At 50.3% G+C, this 13,804-nt stretch overlaps 1 protein-coding gene across 3 annotated transcripts in view; it reads right to left on the bottom strand.

Annotated features, from left to right (window-relative positions):
- PCSK6 (proprotein convertase subtilisin/kexin type 6) overlaps window positions 1–13,804 on the bottom strand; it is a 102,685-nt gene that overhangs the window by 47,727 nt on the left and 41,154 nt on the right. For all 3 annotated transcript variants that reach the window (XR_015716360.1, XM_087829109.1, XM_087829110.1), the window contains exons 3-6: window positions 12,063–12,173; window positions 11,439–11,582; window positions 9,725–9,801; window positions 7,176–7,264 (exon numbers count right to left, since the gene is read on the bottom strand). Coding sequence is in view for 2 of the 3 variants with exons in the window: in XM_087829109.1 (XP_087685235.1) it covers window positions 7,176–7,264; window positions 9,725–9,801; window positions 11,439–11,582; window positions 12,063–12,173 (421 nt within the window). In the remaining variant the exon portion in view is untranslated. The remainder of the gene's footprint in view (window positions 1–7,175; window positions 7,265–9,724; window positions 9,802–11,438; window positions 11,583–12,062; window positions 12,174–13,804) is intronic.

The raw sequence follows: 13,804 nt of genomic DNA, 5'->3' as shown, positions 1-13,804 counted from the left end.
ACAACAGAAGGAAATTTGCCTGAAATGAAAAAAAAAAACACTCCACACAGATCTTTTCAAATATACTGAATCCCAAGAACAGCAGCTATGAAAGAATCCTCACTCAGAGGTGGCCCAGCACAGCCACTTCAAGAATATAGGAAAAATTCTATCCAAGCCAAAAAGTCAAGTCACCTACAAGGGAAAGAAGCCAGGCTGGCCTCAAATTTTTCCAAGCAACATTGCATCCAGGGGACAAATGGGCAACGTCTACGAAGCTCTGTGAGGTTTTCATACAGAACAGAGATATCACTCAAGTGTAAAGATAACTTTTGGAAATTTTCAAAGATGAGAGAACTCAAGAAATACAGCACCTTCCTTGAAAAAGTTACTCCGTGCCCTGGCTGGTGTGGCTCAGTGGTTGGGTGTCATCCCCGGCACCCGGAGGTCACTGGTTTGATTCCCCGTCAGGGCACATGCCCGGGTTGTGGGCTCAGTTCCCAGAATGGGACTTGCAGGAGGCAGAGATGTTTTTATCTCCCTCTCCCTCCCCCTCTCCCCCCCAAATCAATAAAAACATGTTTTTAAAAAAAAAAATCTGTGATGAAATCCAGTGAATTAAGAAATGAATCAAAATAACCCAGGAATGAAAAGGTTGTGCCAAAAAAGACAGTGAGCCAAGACTAAACAGCTGTGAGAATCACTAATAGATGGTTAATATTGAACCCTGACAATGTAAAAACTAACAAGTAAACAAACAAAAAAGCTAAAATTGATGTTTGGCAATGAAGAGGAGAGAAGAAACTAGAGTGCTAATTACCTAATACGGGAATCATGTATTTTAAAAAAACTAACCCTGGCCTCTTAATGGTTTTCATAATCTCTGATCTTTTTCAAAAAAATGGTTTTAAAAGAATATTTGAAAAAATGCCCCATTATAATGAAATATTTATGTGACATTCAACAATTCCTTCATTTCAACTTACTGAAGTTAAAGTCACATAAATCAAGTAAATTAAGCATAAAACCAAACATTAAACAAATAAAACTAAACATGTAATCAAATCTGAGATTTGGCAATTATTCAGTTTGGCTTAGTTTCTTTTGTGTTAATTTTCCGTAACATTAAACAAACATATTTTACGAAAACAAGTTGACTATGATCAAATGTTAATAAAATAGTATCTATTCATCTGTCTATATGGTAAAAGGATTTCTGTGGGAGTAGAGGTTAAGAGCTGGGGCCTGGAGTCAGTTAGGTTTGATACTGGGCAAGTTACTTAACTTTTTGGCCCTCATTTGCAACACGGGGCTGAGAGCAGGATCTCTGACACAGTGTTGTCTGAAGACTATGAAGTGATTCACCTACAGGTCTTAGATCAGTGCCTATTATCTAAACAGTAAGTGCTGGTCAGTCCTCTTTTCACCAGGATCTAGATGATATTTTACCTTCTTCCTTGTACTCTTCTGAACGTTGATAACAACATGACATATATTTTAGAGTTATTGTAAAGATCTAATTTGGCCCTTGCCCGTGTGGCTCAGTTGGTTGGAGCATCGTCCCACACACTGAAAGGTTGCGGGTCTGATCCCTGGCCCTAGTCAGGGTGGGTGCAGGAGGCAACAGATTGATGTTTCTCTCTCACGTTGACATTTCTCTCTCTCTCCACTCTCTTCTCTCTAAAAGTCAATGAACATGTCCTCTGGTGAGGATAAAAATTTAAAAAAGAAAAAAGATCTAATTTTGGACAGTACCACCACTTCTTTCATTTGATTTAACTATTTTATGTGGTAAAACATATAAAATGTGCAGTTTTACAAAGAAAGTAGAAAGTTGATAGAAAATGATAACTCCCTTTGTATAAATCTGTAGTCCAATTTTAGGAGCCCATCGGTGGTGATTTCAAGCCACTTCCATAAGTTCTTTGAAACTTTTCCATTCAAAAGGGGTAGCCTAATTTCTGTCTCTCTTAAGTATATGTTAGACCCAGTGATCCATTTCTAAAAACTGGAGTATGACTGAAGTGATGTTTTGTGACTTCTAAGACTAGATCATAACATTGCTGGCTTCTTCCTTGAACTTCCAGCAATGAGGGAAGTTGACTACCCTGTGATGGGGCCATTCTAAGCATCCTATGTAGAGATGCAATGAAGGCCTCCTGCCAACAGCCGGCAAGGAACTGAGGACTCCAACCAACAGCCAAAATAAGTGACCCATCTTGGAAGTTGATCCTCTAGCCCCAGTCAGGCCTTCAGACTATAGTCACCCCCAACAGCTTGACTGCAGACTCATGAGTAACCCTGAGCCAGAATCACTCAGCTGAACCACTGTCTGTGCTAGAAAACAAATGTTTATCGTTTTAAGCAGCTCTATTTTGGAATAACAGTCTTGTAGCAATAGATAACTAATACATCATCTATTTGGTAGAGAAATATAAACCACAAGTTTTAGTTCTAATGATGACAGAGTAGCTTCTATCACACTAACTCTTCTAACGATGAAAATTACAAACTCCAGACAAAATACTGATCTTTTAAAACTTTTTAAAAAACATAACTTTAAGACCATTGGAAAGCAACCAGAAGAAGGCAGAGGTAGGCAGGGGATTTGGTTCTTGAAAGGAGGGAGTCATACTGGGTATGATCAAAGATACTAGGACTTTTGCTCTGAGGGTTCTCCCCATTTCTCTTGGTCCTGAGAGGCTAGAACTCAAGCGGGAAAGAGAAATCTTGTTCTCCTGGGGAGGCATGGGGTGGAGTTTAGGACTGCCAGAACAGCTTGAATCTGAGAGAAATCCCAGAAAGGAGAGAGCTACAGAAGAGGACATATACACTCCCCTCAAACACTTGGTTGACCCCGTGACCCAAACATGTTTGGGCAAGACTCTAAGAAGTCCAGGAGGGAAAGAACAGCTGGAGGCTGAATGAGCTAAGCAGATATTTCATCTGCTGACCACTGAAGGAGAATCAATTTGGAGTCTGAGTCTTGCCAAGTTAGAGATCTTGGTAAACATTTCATTCTTTCCATTGAAATACCAGTGGGGTCACAACCTAAGAGTAAAGACCATGTGCTTGGGCTAAATATTTTCCCTAAGGCAAAGGGCAAATCAGAAAGAGATGAACCATAAAAAATGAAAAATCACACCCCAAAAGTTCAAATTGGACAGACTGCTAGAACAAAACTCAACAGTATCAAACAGAATCCAGAGTGTCTATAATGTAGCATAACAATGCCTAGCATATAATTTTAAAATTACTAGACATGTGCAAAGAAGGAGGACTCTGTAACTCACTGTGAAAAGAAAAGTAAACATTAGAAACATACCTACAAATGACCTAGACATTGGAATTAGTACCAAATATTTTAAAGTAGCTCATAAATATGTCAGAGTCTTAAATAAAAGATATACTGGGTGATGACAAAGAAAATCTCAGGAAAGATTTGGAAACAGTAAAAAAAAGCCAAATGGAAATCACAGGACAATAAAAGCACAACATTCGAAAGTTAAAAAAAAAAAAAATCAATGGATGAAATTAAGAGATCCAAAATAAAAAGGATCAGTGAACTTCAAATCACACAGAGAAAAGGAAAAGATTTTAAAAATTAAACACAGTCTCAATAACCTTTGAGCTGGATCAAGTGATCTAACAACTATAATTGGTGCCCAAAGAGAGGGGAGAGAAGACAGGGTTGAAAAAATATTTGAAGTAATATTGACAAAAACATTTCCAAATTTTTAGAAAAAAAAAAATGAACAACATACTAGGAAGCACAACAAACCTCATGCTAGATAAAAATGAAGAAAATCACACCAAGGACAGATAGAAAAACACATTATAAGAGGACTCAGTCCTCACCAGTTTGGTTCAGTGTTTAGAGCACTGGCCCACGGACTGAAGGGGCCCAAGTTCAATTCTGGTCAAGGGCACATATCTTGGTTGCTGGCTTGATCCCCGGCCCTGGTCAGGGCACATGTGGGAGGCAATTAATCCATGAGTCTCTCTCACATCAATGTGTGTGTCTCTCTCTCCTCCTCCCCTCTCCCCCCTCTGAAAAGCAATGGAAAAAATATCCTAGGGTGAAGATTAAAAAAAAAAAAAAAAAAAAAAAGCAACCACATTTCATAAAGGGGAACAAGAGAAGAGTGACATCTGACTCGTCATCGAAAACAATGGATGCCAGGAGACAAGGGAATAACATTTTTAAAGTGCAGAAAGAAAAACACATCGCATCAGAATTCTATGTCCAGCAAAATTTCCCTCAAAATGAAGATAAAATAAAGACACTTTCAGATAAAAGCTGAGATAATTTCTCAACCGCATACCTGCACTTCAAGAAATACTAAAAGAGATTTTCAGGCTGGAGAAAAACTGAAAGCAAATGGAAACTGAGGCTAGAAAGTAACAAAGAGCACTGGGAATGGTAATTATGTAGGCAAGTACACTTATGTTCATTTTAAAACTCCACTGTACAAAGCAAGAATAACAATGCATTGTGGGTTTACAACATATAAAGGAAACACACAGAAACAAGAGCACAAAGGATGAGAGTGAGTGTGAATTTAAATAATGTTTTAGGTTCATACATTACACAGTCATCTATTATCCAGCTGGATTGGATAAATTAGGATATACGTTTTAATCTCTTGAGCAACTACTTAAAAATGTATATAACACAGTATGGCTCCTGGTCAGCTCCAGGAGTATGTCAGAGAAATTCTCTGCACACTCCCAGAGGGAGGCTATGTCAGGGGTGCCTGAAGGTTGCAGGGTCCAGGGCTGGGCTTGAAGGAGGGGACCCCCTCTGTGGAGAGGATGGAGCTGTGCACAGCAGCTTTGGGCATGTAGCTGTCACGGGTTCCCGGGGTCAAGCCGCCCTCAACCTCACACACCTGCCTCTCCTTGGCCAGCCACTGCACTGTCCCTGTCCGTGTGTCCTGCTCCTACGGCTTCCTCAGCTCTTCCTCCATGCCCAGCAGGATCCCCCCATGTCCAGACCCTGTGCTCTCGTGCTTCTGCCCTCTGAGCGCTTGTCCTGAGGCTCCCTGCCTGCCTCTGTCATTCCAGGGCTTGCTCCTGTGTTGTCTTTGGTGTTGGCGCTGCTCAAAGACATGCTGAGCTGCTGGAGACCCCAAATTGTGCCTGTCGTCTCCTCCTCCACCAGTGGCGAGCACAGTATTGTACGAGCAGTTCATGCTCAAATACATCAAATGCATTAATTAAGAATATTCCTTTTCCTGGGCCCTGCAGCAGAGGTGCTCTCTCCAGAATCTGGGAAACTTGGGTGGACAATTTTGCAATAAGCACAGGGCAAACCCAGCGAGAACAAACCACACTGTGCTTTCTCAGGAGGTCCTTCAGCTTCGTCACTCCACTGACTCCCTGTCACAGTCCATGACGGAAGTGGAACCCACCTTCCTGACTCCAGAGCCCTCTAGGCCAGCGCTTTAGTTGTCACACCCTCTGGGGATCTTGTTATAACAAAGATCCTGACTTGGTGGGGCTGGGCTGGGGGCTAGGAGTCTGCCCTTCTAACAGCTCCCTGGTGACATCAATGCTGCCAGCCGGGGACCTTGGGGAGCAAGACTCAGACAACCCTAAAGATGGCGTCTACTCCTCACTCAAAGCAACATAAATCATTTTTGTTTTGCCTCTGAGAGTTTCAGCAGGAAGGACAGAGTGGCTCAGAGGCTCCTGCAGACACAGCCCTGAGCGGATGCTTTCACCTACGGCACTTGACATCACCGTCACAACTGATCTGGGGAGGCAGCTGCATCACTGCCAACCTAGGCTCAGAGAGGTTCCGTCAGTTGTCCAAGGACACACAGCCAGAGCATGGTGGGAATGAGACTGGCACGCAGGTCAGCCTGCTCCTACAGCTCATGGGGAGACTGCTCACCGAAAGCTCCAGGAAGAACTCACATGATCCAATGTAAAAGGACTTTCCGTGAAGGAGCCTGGCCAGGTGACAGCTTCCTGACTGGTTGTGTGGGACACACCCTTGGCAGTTAATGCTGTCACAGAATGACAAATCCTGGCCACTTCAGAGATGTCCAAGGGAAAGGGTGGGCAGAGTCCTAATAACGTCAAAGCTGGGAACCCGCTTTTCAAGACTCAAGTTCTCTAAGGAGTGGGTGATGCGGGGAACCCCTGGCCCCACCTCCCCACTTTGCACTGCTCCCAGCAGAGCTGGGGGCTATAGCAACCCCACAAAACAGAGCAGCAGACAGGGCAATGCCCTGGGCAGGTGGCACCCAGCATGGAGCAATTTCCAGCTGAGAGACAGATTCCTGGGGGAGGACAGCAGTGCCCAAGGCTCTGTGGACCTGCTGAGGACCATTCCTGCCCCCAGCACGCACCCGCTCACTTCCCAGCTCAGCCGTGTGCACCTAAGAGGCTCTGTGGAGCGCTCGCTGCCAGGCTGCCAGGCTGCCAGGCTGGGGTGGGGGACAGGAAGGCCTGGGACTCTGACATAAGCCCCGTCCAAGCAAGGCGAGCTTCACTCACACGTGGAGAAGCTGAACGACAGTGCCCAGGCGGCCAGGGTCAGGCAGGGCCCCTTACAGGGACCTGGGAGAGCTGAACCCCTCGGGTGAGTGAGATGGGGCAGCTAGGCTCGGGGATGCGTCACGAAGCACAGCGGGGTGAGCCGGCCACGGTCACGGGTGGCCTGAGCCAAACGGAGAACGCTAGCAGCCCAGGCAGGTCTGGGGGACTCTGACAAGAGTCCTCTGGCTGGAGCTGAGGGGCGGGGGCGGGAAAAGCGGGCTGGCCAGGCGTGAGCAGGGGTTGGGGCCAAGGCAAGGCCTCGATCCCAGGCAGACCAGAGGCCCCGCTGGGAAGTAACTGGGGGCCAGGGCAGGACCGGGCGGAGGAGGCAGAGCACGTGCCTTTTAGGGCGAGTCTGGGTGACGGTGGTGACTCAGCGGCCAGGCTCGCAGGACCAGAGTATAAAAGAAGGTAACTCTCTATGAAACCCGTGATAGCTTTTCAGGCAAAAAGGTCAGCAATGCCTCTGCCTCCGGCCCCGGGTGTGCGGGGCCTGCCTGGCTGAGGCTCAGGAGGCGTGAGGCTTCACGCCCGGGGGTCTGAGGCGGCCTCCGAGGCCAGCAAAGGGGGAGCTGCTGAGACCAGCAGAGCAGGGCGCCCCGGCCCCCCGCCCCCCGAGGCTCCCGGCCTCGCGCCCCGGGCCTTACCCCCGATCTTCGCGTTGTGCGCGATGCCCACGATGCAGTAGGAGTTGTTGGCCAAGGCGGCGACTTCCCCTGCGCAGCGTGTGCCGTGCCTGCAGCGAAGGGGAAACGGAGGGAGGACTCAGCCCGGCGGTTTTATTCTTTTTTTTAAGTTAATTATCACCCAAAGATTTTTTTTTTTCCATTGATTTCCAGAGAGAATAGAAGGGAAGGAGGGAGGGAGAGAGAGAGAAGCATCGATGTGAGAGAGACTCATCGAGTGGCTGCCTCCCGCACGTGCCCTGACGGAGGCGGGGATCAGCCTGCGACCCAGGTACGTGCCCTTGGCCTGGGATCCAACCTGCAACCCTTGGTGCCCAGGCCGGTGCTCTAACCACTGAGCCGCACCTGCCAGGCGAAGCCCGGCAATTTTAGTGAATTCAGCACGTTGCTCAGGCCTGGTGCAAGGAGAGCCGGTTATCCCCGCGCCTGGGGATGACACACAGTGACACGGAGGCTGGTTTCCGGCGTCTCGCACCCTCACGACTCGGGAGGGAGCGTCACGCGACGCTTTGCGCAGCCCTGGGCAGCCCCGTCCCCTGCACCTTGGAAATGGTGAGCGTGGCTCAGGGGCCGTCTCTTCCTGTGCCCATGTCAGACTGAGGGCTGCTGCTCCCAGGGCCCCGGCCCCGGCCCCCCAAACTCTGCATCCCTGGGACTAACGACACGTTGCTTGGCACCGACAGGTGCAGCGCCAACACCTGCTCGGCCCCCAGGACGGAAGGAAGAACAACATGAGGACCTCTGTCCTGTGCCCGGTACCCGCTGTCCCCGCGCTCACCCAGGGCGGCCCTCCCATCATTCCCGCGCCTTTTACGCAGGAGCCGGAGGAAAACACTCTCAGTGGAACGCCCAACTGCAGCCGAGGGACTAGGAAGAAATTGCCAGAAAAACAAATTGCTCTCCTCAGTAATGACCCCACTGCTGTGCTGCGCCCGGTCAGCCCCCCCGGCCGAGGCCAGGACGCGCGGGTTTACACTGCGCCTCTTTGAGAAGTGTCCCCAGGGGGTCAGAATCAGTGATGTAAATCTAAAACCACCTTTAAAAATAGCCCGGGGCCTGCGTGCCCTGCAAGGAGGCCTCCATCCTTCTGGGAGCCGCATGCAGCCCCAAGGCCAGGAGCCCAGGGTCTCACCAGGATTACTCCCGCCCTTCAAGGGTCACTGCGTTGTTGCTGGGTCACTGCCCCTTGCCCTGTGGACGTGGGCTGGGCAGCGAGGCGCCCTGCACCCCAGGCGAGCTCGCTGCTGAGAGGGAAGGGCACCTTGGGACGTGAGGCAGGGCCAGCAGCCCTGGGCTGGGCCCCCGCTGCCCGCGGTGTTGACCACGACAGCCACCCCGCGCCGTGTGGGCACCAGCAGCGCGCCCAGGACGCGATCAACCGCGGGGGGAGCTGCTGCGCTGAGAGGACGCATCTTGGCCAGCGCCGCGTCAGCAGTGGGGAAGAAAGAAAGCACTTTTGTTCCTTTCCTGTAAATATTTTTGGGGGAACGCTAAGAGCTCAGGGCATGGGACAAGCAAACAGAGAAAGGACAAGCAGGACACAGCACAAAAAAAAAAAAAAAGTCCCAGGACCAAGTTTGAGAAACTGGACTCTGACCCCCGGGGCTGCTGTGGTCAGCGCCCCAGTCGCCTGATCCCTTGTGACCCCACCACCACCTGCAAAGCGGTGATGACAACCTTGGTGACTGCGCACCCGCAGTGTGGTCTTCACCTGTCACCTCTCTGCTCCCACCCCCAGCCCTGGGAGGGCGGGAGCGTCCTGTCCATGGGAAAGCCTTTAAGACACAGAGACCCAGCCAGGTGACCCAACTCACACAAAGCCGCGTGGCCAGGGTGGCTGGTCTGGGACTTGAACCCAGGTTTCCTCAACATCACTCCTGCCCCTCTGCCTCCCTCATCAGAAAAGCTCAGGCGTGTGACCCACGGGCTCAAAGAGGCCCCCCCAACTGATGTCTTAGCTGCTGGTTGCGGGACCAATAGATTTAAGGGGTTATTACTTTAAAATAATAAGAGACAACCCCTTAAAAATCCAAGATCCATTTCTCGCTGACCAGCAGAGGCTAAATTCACAGAGGCTGCCCTGGCTGGTGTGGCTCAGTGGTTAGAGTGTCGGCCCGCACACCCAAGGGTCATGAGTTCGAATCCCGGCCAAGGGCACGTACCTGGGTTGCAGGTTCGATCCCCAGCCCCAGCTGGGACCTGTATAGGAGGGAACCAATCAACGTGCTTCTCTCACATCGATGTTTCTCTCTCTCTCTTTCTCAGCACCCCCTCGCTCCCTCCCTCCCACTCTAAAAATAAATGGAAAAAACAAAAAATTAAAATTAAATTCCCAGAGGCTGCTTTGAACCTGGGGGCTGTGCCGGACCTGGCTCTGGCTCCTGGGTAGGCCCCAGGCCCGGCCAGGCGGCCCCATCCCCTTGCTACCATCTCTTCTGTGGGCCTGTCCACTGGGGGTTCTTCAGGGAGCGGGACGGGGAAGCCAGGAGAGGGGGGACCGCGTGACATACTTGTTTTCATTGCTGGCATCGTATCGCGGGGATGGGTCATAATCGTTTCCGTTGACGTCATAACTTGCATAGGGATCCTACGGAATAAAGCTTCAGTGAGTGGCACAGACAGAGGAGACCTGAACGAAATTATCATCACACCTCCACTGGAAGACGGAAAACTGGGCACTTGGTCCGGTCACTGTGGCTGTCACCCTACCTGTGTTTTCTTTCCCTCTTTCATTTTTTTATTGAATTCACTGGGGTGACATCGGTTAATAAAGTTATACAGGTTTCAGGTGTACAATTCTATATATCTCATCTGTATATTGTGCCTTAGAGGTGTTTTCATTGTGGTAAAATACACAGAACAAAGCTGACCACGGCGGCCATGTTCAAGGGCGCGGTTCCCCGACACCGAGTCCGCTCACGCTGCTGCGCAGCCGTCACCGCCACCCATCCGCAGGACTCCTCGCATCTTGCGAAACGGAAACTCTGCCCCATTAAACACTAACTTCCCCCACTCCCCGCCCCGGCACCCTCCGTTCTCTGCTCGGTCTCTGGGGACGTGGCTGCTCTACACACCTCACAGGAGTGGGATCAGACAGGATTTGTCCCTTTGTGACCGGCTTGTTTCACTTAATGCGATGCCCTCAAGGTTCATCCAGGTTGTGGCACGTGTCAGAGCTTCCTTGATCTTATATTTTTAACATATATTTTTGTTTTTATACTTGTAATCGCGGTATTTAGATAATTTTACATCTTCCATTTAAAACATATCACGAAAGCGCTCTGGTGTTGTTGACAGAGGCTTTAAAACTGTCATTTTCAAGGGCTGCCTCACTGTTTATCAAAAGGATCTGATGTGATCGAATGAACCGCTGTTAGGCACACGGGCTTCCTTAGAATATTGAAATGCTGGATATTGAAAGCACTTAGCGTACTTACTACGTGCCAGGTTCTCTTCCTAACGTTTAAGAACCCGTTTGATCCTCACAAGGCCCCTACGAGACAGCAGTGCCATTATTAAGCCCATTTTACAGATCGCAACACTGAGGCCCAGAGAAGTGAAGCGCCTTGCGCAGGGTCTCAGAGCTAAGAAGCTGCAGAGCCAGAACACGCAGCCGGCTAGCCTGGGCCCAGAGCCCACGTTCGAACACGGTTACTTCCACGTTGATCATGCGGGTCTGACATGTTTCTGAGTTCTTTAGATTCCAGTCCTGGAAATATGTGCAACTCCACAAATGAGGGACAAAACTACTCTCCCTGGAGGCGGGCGACCAGTGGGAGTTTGTGTCACCAAGGCCCCCAGCACGATTCTCTGTACTGTCCAATCTTATAAGAGGGGAAATTCACTTTGCCTTTTAAATTTGCACAGTTGATTCTTGAACAACGTGGGGGCCAGGGGCACTGACCCCACGCTGTTTAAAATCCATGCACTGCTTTTGACGCCCCCAAAACTTAACTACTAATAGGTTCCTGTTGACCAGAAGCCTTACCAATAACATGGTCGATGGACACATATTTTATTTGCTATATTATAAGCTGTATTCTTACAATAAAGTCAGCCAGAGAAAAGCAAGCTATTAAGGAAATCATACAGTGACAGTATTTATTGGGGGGGGAAATCCGCGTGTAAGGGTCCCCCGCAGTTCCACCCCGCGCTGTTCAGGGGTCACCTGTGCTCATTTAATGACAAGCGTGCCGGGCACGTGGGCGCCGGGGCGTGACTCACATAATTTGGGGCCAGGTCGGGGTGGTTCCTCTCGATGCCGTCGTCCAGGATGGTGACCACGACGTTCTTGCCCGTGAAGCCCCGCTTCCAGGCCGCCTGGACGTTCATTTCCGAGCGGCAGCGGCTGTTCCTGTCCTCGCAGTGCTGTATGCGGAGGGACACACGGACACTCCTGACCCGGGGCGGACCCCAAGGGCGGCCCCAGCGGAGGAAACGCTCCCTCGCCTCCTAGAGCAGAGGGGCTCTTTCTCCCCGGTTTCCAGAAGAGCAAACGTGGGGGGCTCCACGTGCTGCTTCTGTCCCTGGCACTGGGCCCTTTTCCGAGGACATCCTCTCTCCTTGGGGCCTCTGGCCAGGGGCTCATGGTCACCACCAAGTTAGCCCCACAGCCTCCATCCCATGGCCCCCCTGCTCAATGAGGCCCTGGGACACGTTTGTGTCATTTAAACCGGAATCCACAAGGATCTGGGGCCACCCGGCGTGAAAGTGGGGTTTACACTCAGGATGCAGGGCCTCTGTTTGGAGTTCCTGGGAGGATTTAGCTTCCTTGGGGGAAATGAACCTGTCCCCAGACACACGGCCACTGCAAATGCCCGGGGGACACAGAGGTCACGCCCCACTCACCAGGTACCACATGTTGGACCAAATAGGGTCGTTGAAATGAGGGCCCTGGGGGTCACCTCGCGCCTGTCGCTTCACCCTGCGCTTGACTTCTTGCTGCTGGAGCCACTTCACCTGTGGGGGGGAAACGCAGTTAGGATTCGTTTTAAAAGCAATCTCCTGATATGGAGCCTCTCCCCACGCGTGCCACAGGTGCCTTTTTCATGAATGTCTGTGTCATCTTAGACGTCTTCGATGATAAGTTTCAAGGAGACATTTTCAAAGTCACCACGGTTGAAAAATGAGAACTTGTCTGTGTACATGGAGGGGAAAATAGTAGCATTCTGATAGATTCTGAGATCACTCTACTAAAAATAGAAAAAAAGACCTTGCCCTAGCCAGTGTGGCTCAGTTGGCTGGGTGTCGTCCAGTGCACCAAGCAGTTGCTAATTCCATTCCCCATCAGGGCAAGAATGAGGGTTTTGTTTTTTTAAAAAACATATCTTTATTGACTTCAGAGAGAGGAAAGGAGAGGGGGAGAGAGAGATAGAAACATCAATGATGAGAGTCACTGACCGGCTGCCTCCTGCACACACCCTTGACTGGGGATCAAACCTGCAACCCAGGCCTGTGCCCTGACCGGGAATCGAACCCCAATCACCTGGATCCTAGGTAAATGCTCAACCACTGAGCCACGCCCGGCCAAGCAAGAAATGAGGGATTTTTCACAGCAGGATTCCAGGAGCCAAGCTGCCTGGATTTCAAACCCAGCTTCATGCTCACCAGCTGTGACTCAGAGCAGCCAGTTAACCTCCTAAGCCTCAGTTTGCTCATCTGTACAATGGATCACCATGGTATGTCACAGGGGACACTGGCATATAGACAGGTATGTATTAAGTGCTCATATCAGTGCCTGGTACATGGCTGTATTATTATGTGTGTGTGTGTGTGTGTGTGTGTGTGTGTAAGAGAATTTCAAGCTGGAAGAAATTTTTCCACTTGTAAAAGGTCAGAGATAAAAGAATCCCCATGTCCTGAACAGAAGCATTTTTTTGGTCCTGCTGCTGTGGTCCCACCTGAGTCACCTCCATTCCCCTGGGGCTCGGCTGGACGCTGGGACTGAGCTGGTCAGGATGGGGACACCCGGGCCCTGCTCTCGAGTTTGTGCCTGGTCGGGGGCCCCACCTAGCAGCCCAGAGTGTGAAGGGGGAGGTGGGGGGGGCTGGGAGCCTCAAGGGTGGGGGCAGTGAGGGCCAGGGTGACCTGGAGGCCACCCAAGGCTGGCGAGCCCAGAGCAAGGCCCGAGGCCACAAGAGCCACTGCGGGAGCCGCCTGAGGGACTCAGGCAGAAAAACAGGCACCCGAGGACTGAAAGGGGCAAGAAGCTTGCTCAGCGCTCCCTTCTCCCCTCCCCGCAGTGTCCTGAGGGCAGAAAGCCCACCAGCTCCAGACACAGCCTCACAGTCAAGAGTGGGGACTGACCCCAATGGCACTTTTGGTCCTGGACGAGACAAAATGCTTAGAATGAACTATCACAGCGTGTCCCACCCCCATGTGTCTAGAAAACACCAGCAGATCGAGTTCCTCAGAAACGCCATGAGGTTAGGCACCTGGACAAGCCTCAGCCCCACGCCCTGGATCATTTATAATCGCCACTGAGAGACAGATGCTTCCGTGGAAAATAAAACTATTCAAAGAGAGATTTCGCTCATCACACCCTCCGATGGCATTTTGCGAGCTCCCTGTATATTACTGTCTGAACCAGA

The sequence above is a fragment of the Miniopterus natalensis genome, chromosome 22, assembly GCF_054644295.1.
Source record: "Miniopterus natalensis isolate mMinNat1 chromosome 22, mMinNat1.hap1, whole genome shotgun sequence".
NCBI classification, from domain to species: Eukaryota; Metazoa; Chordata; class Mammalia; order Chiroptera; family Miniopteridae; genus Miniopterus; species Miniopterus natalensis.
Note: the sequence above shows the minus strand (reverse complement) of the source record. Positions and strands in the feature narration are given on the sequence as shown.